General features: G+C 44.6%; 1 protein-coding gene across 1 annotated transcript in view; it reads right to left on the bottom strand.

The window, feature by feature from the left end:
• Nucleotides 1–595: 595 nt before the first annotated feature.
• The window catches only part of LOC123958358 (type-2 angiotensin II receptor-like), a 15,547-nt gene continuing 11,756 nt past the window's right edge, over nt 596–4,386 (bottom strand). The window contains exons 2-3 of the mRNA XM_046031685.1: nt 3,296–3,594; nt 596–2,700 (exon numbers count right to left, since the gene is read on the bottom strand). Of these exons, the coding sequence (XP_045887641.1) occupies nt 1,399–2,655 (1,257 nt within the window). The 5' untranslated portion in view covers nt 2,656–2,700; nt 3,296–3,594 and the 3' untranslated portion in view covers nt 596–1,398. The remainder of the gene's footprint in view (nt 2,701–3,295; nt 3,595–4,386) is intronic.

Here is a 4,386-nt window from a genome sequence, read left to right as displayed (position 1 = left end):
GGGGGCCATATAAATCTGTAAAAATATATATTTTATATATTAAAAAAGCACAAACACTTCACCATTGTCCACTCAACATTCATTTGTATAATAATCCCACAGCCTTCACAAATGCAAAAAAAAATAAAAATTACCCCATACTCCATTGGCTCTCAGCTCACAGAAAGGCAGGCCAGGGTCAATGCAGAATGCAGTGGATCTATACTGAACACAAATAGCAGACAGAGATACATCATTGATTAGCTAGCGGCTCCCTCAACCAACACAACTGGCTGGACTGGAATGCATCACAAGGACATTAGTATGAGATTCTGATATCTGGCCTTGATATGTACGGAATCCATGTGAAACATTGTGGGAGGGGAGAAAGAGGGGATGAATGTCCGTCTGCCAGGCTGATAGTAATCCCAGCACTCTCATTCTCTCAGTCACAGCTGTTGGAGGGTAAGATTGGGGAAAAGGAATAAATTTTTTTTATATGAAATCAGTTTGACAAAATCAGTGTGTGTGTCTGTAGAATTGGACTAATATGAACCTGACAACCTCCCATTTTAGTAGAACCCCCCCCGCCCCCCCACTAATTTGGAGAATTATATCAAATAAAGAAGTGTCATTTATTCTTATTCAGTCAAAATAAAGCAGTACTTTTCATTTTCCTAAACTGTCTTTACAGAATAATACAATACAAATGTTACAAGTTACATGATTACATATAGCCTATCATAAATTGGTCCCAGCAGTAAAAGCAGCATTTTGTTTAATAATTGTCCTCAAACATCTGTATCTCAATAATCATTTGGCCTGTTCTGTACAAAGCCAAAAATGCAGCAACTGTGCATTTAGTTGAAATACAGCAGAATCTGACTTTTTGATATTAGTTTTACCATAATAATAATTTTACCATGTCATAGTTTGCAAAACTACAGAGCTTAAAAGCAGTTCCTTAAATTAAAGCTAGCTGGTGGTGAGATAGCTACATTTAGTTTTATATTTTTTTAATCACTTGGGAAATTCTGGCTCTTTAGCTACTAAATGCTCCACTATGTTCACATTTTGGTGCTGTGCAGGTAGTCTACAGTGGATTTCTATAGCTTTTTCACAGCTTCCTGCTGCATCATTGCAGGCATTAGCTTTATAGTTTGTTACATAGTTTGGCTAACCAATCTCAAAACCTAAAACCTTTAGCTTCCTCTTTTCTTCAATTACTTTTCTCAGTCTTTGTAGGGCAGCATTGAGCTCTGCCGGAATTTGACTCAATACTTAAGTATATAATGAGTCAATTATAGTAACAGCTCAGTCCCACACATCCATGCTTATTGAAGTTCAGCAGTCACTTAACGCTGGCGCAACTCTCTGGGGTGTGAAGCCAGTGGAGGGAAGGGAAAATCTCCCTGCCAGTTAGACAGGACCAGAGGGCTCCACAATCGCCAGGTCTTTCAGGTCACTGAGTTTTCGGGAGAAGGAGCTCAGCCTGGTGCTGAAGGAGCCCGTCTTCTGGCTGTGATCTTCCCCACGGGTCTTTAAACAAGCACACAGGCCCTTGCAGAGGCCCCCGAGATGACCCCGGAAATGGTTTCCAATGAAGCAATAGAGCACAGGGTTGATGGCTGAGTTGGAGAAGCCCAAGCAGAGGGTGAGAGGGGTGAGGTTGTGGATGGTCCAGTTAATCCAGCAGCTGTCCAACCAGCCCTTACTATTCAGCACGTCCAAGAACGTCACGCAGTGGAAGGGGAACCAGCAGAGGAAGAAGGCCAGGACCACAGCAGCTACTGTCCACAACACCCGCTCCAGCCCCCTGCCCTCCAGGGTTCTGCCCCCACAGGAGCTGGGGCTCACACAGGGCATTGGGGGTCTCTCTGGTTTACTGCTCTCCAGTGATTTAAAAGAGTTCATGTTGGGGGGGTGCGGCAGATTCTGCATTCTTACCAGCCCTGTATCAGCCAACAAATGTTTACCAATAGAGTAGTAGCAACAAGAGATGACAAGCAAGGGCAGCAGGAAGGCCAGAACAATCTTCATCCAGGCCAGGGTCAGATACCAGGTATGATTAGGATAAGAAATCACACAGGCCTCCACTCCAAGCCCCTTGAGGAGGTGAGTGTCCCTCAGATAAAAGGTGGGGGCTGAGCAAGCACACGCCAGGACCCACACCAGGATGCACGTGAGCCGGGCACGTTTGGGGTCTCGTGCGCTCTGGGAGTGGAGCGGGCGCACGATGGCCAGGTAGCGGTCCATGCTCATGCTCGTGATGAAGAAGATGGACGCGTAGAGGTTGAGGTTGAGGAGAGCTCCGCAGACTTTGCAGGCAACCCAGCCAAAGGGCCAGCTGTAGCCCTGGGAGTAGTAGACGGCCCACAGCGGGAGAGACAGCAGGAACAGCAGGTCAGACACACACAGGTTCAGCATGAAAGTGTTTGCCACAGTTCTCCTTGAGGCATTGGAATGGGCCAACACACACACAGCCAGGGCGTTGGCTACGATTCCAAGCACACAGATGACGCTGTAGATGGTGGGGATGACTGTGGTCATGGATACAGGAGGCCAGTCAGTGCACGGGGGAGCAGAGGGGGCTAGAGAGGTGTTCAGATAGATCTCTGTTTTTGAATGGGGGGAGGAGGTGGAGTTGAAAAGGGAGAGGTCATCTGGAATTGCCATTATAGTACTGGATGTACCCTTGCGTCACACAGTTTCCTGGGTCAGCTGAAAATAAAAGAAAAAAGAAGAGCATTTCAAATTCCTTTTATGGACAAAAAAAGTTTTCCTACACAGCAATCTTTAGTCGGCTCATGTTTTTATTAGCAGTCCTACTTGATAACTAATAACAGCAAAAATATATTTCACCATTCTTGAAGTTGTGAAGTAATGAAATACATATAAAGCTGTTGTAATAATCTGGCTGCTTAATGGATTCCTCAGAATCTATTTTGGATTAATGACTGAAATGTGTTTTTGAAATATTCATGATTTAGATGGAAAAAAAGTGTCAACTTAATTTTGGATTGAATAGTTTTTGCATGGATCTGGTGCACCAGGGGAACACATTATTAATAACAGAAATAACGACAAACATAATTTAAAGAAAGCAATCAGTAATATATGGGAAATGACATCTTCATCATCTTACATCATCAATAACTTTTTTACAATACAAAAAATCCCTGGTAATTATGCTAAGACAGTTGAATAAGTGAAAGAAACTAGAAGATGTATCATCAAATTAAATTAAAACTGAGATATTATCAAATCAAACCAGACTATATATATTATTACTACCTATTTAAAGAGTTCATTTTACCTTGAGTGATTGAGCGTCCAATCCAATCAGTCAGGTGGTTTTCAATGCTTCTTTTGGCTAAAGTCCATTTCTCGACAATTGCTCCCTGACCCCTCTAAAAGAAATCTGCACAGCTGAGTACTCCGGACCACATCATGCCTCTGTCTTAGTGTCGAGAAAACAGACTGGAGGCTCTGAGAAACCAGATGAGGTTGGAGGTCTTATAGCCCCCAAGAGCTGGTTGCACAACAGGGACGTTGCTTACACGTCACACCTTCATCAGTACCAGGGGGCTGGACTGTACCTGGACACGGGCCAGCCTGCAGAGAGAGAGAGAGAGACTTGCTTTCTCTGTTTTTCATTATATCCCTCCTTTTTTCCCTCCCTCCCAGAGTCTCTAAGAGAAAAAGCCAAAACTAAGAAAATCAAGTCAAGATGTGTGTTAGAGTAATAACAGCGTCTCAAATGACCGCAGACACCCAACCATGTGTCATACCTGACTATGAATGAATAGGACGCCAGTGTATTTGAGGTGTCAAACTTGAAGCCGTAACTCTCCCCGCAGGGGCCCCTGACCCGAGGAACAGAGGCTGTGTGTTAATTAGCAGAGCCTCGCACTTTGTGTCATATTCGTGCTGCCAGTGGTCAGATAAGCCATGGGAAATATTTACTTTGTCTCAGCGGAAGTCAAGCCAGCCATTGGGGCAAAGGGAGAGGGGGGAGGCACAGCGTGGAAGACGAATGAGGAGGATGACGAGCAGATACTGCAGGGAGTGAACGAGGAGATGAGAAGGAAAGAGGGAGAGAAAGAGGAGGAAAACAAGGAGAGAAAGCGGAGATTCCCTCCAGTGGTTTTTCATTAAAGCCTCTGGTGAAAGTTAATGAGGGATGTGTCCAAAGCTCTGAAGGCTGATTACATCACACCTCCTTTGATCAACTGTGTGAGCGTACATCACTCCCTGCGTGTGCCTGTGTATGTGTGCGTCTATGCTTCAATCCTTGTGCAATTGGATGTATTCAGTCTCTGCCTGACACACAAGCATCAACGCAATGTGCTTGCCTCTGTTTACATGTTTCCGCTGTGTGTGTGTGTGTGTGTGTGTGTGTGTGTG

The sequence above is a fragment of the Micropterus dolomieu genome, linkage group LG19, assembly GCF_021292245.1.
Source record: "Micropterus dolomieu isolate WLL.071019.BEF.003 ecotype Adirondacks linkage group LG19, ASM2129224v1, whole genome shotgun sequence".
Lineage (NCBI taxonomy): Eukaryota > Metazoa > Chordata > Actinopteri > Centrarchiformes > Centrarchidae > Micropterus > Micropterus dolomieu.
This window is presented reverse-complemented; position numbering and strand designations above follow the sequence as displayed.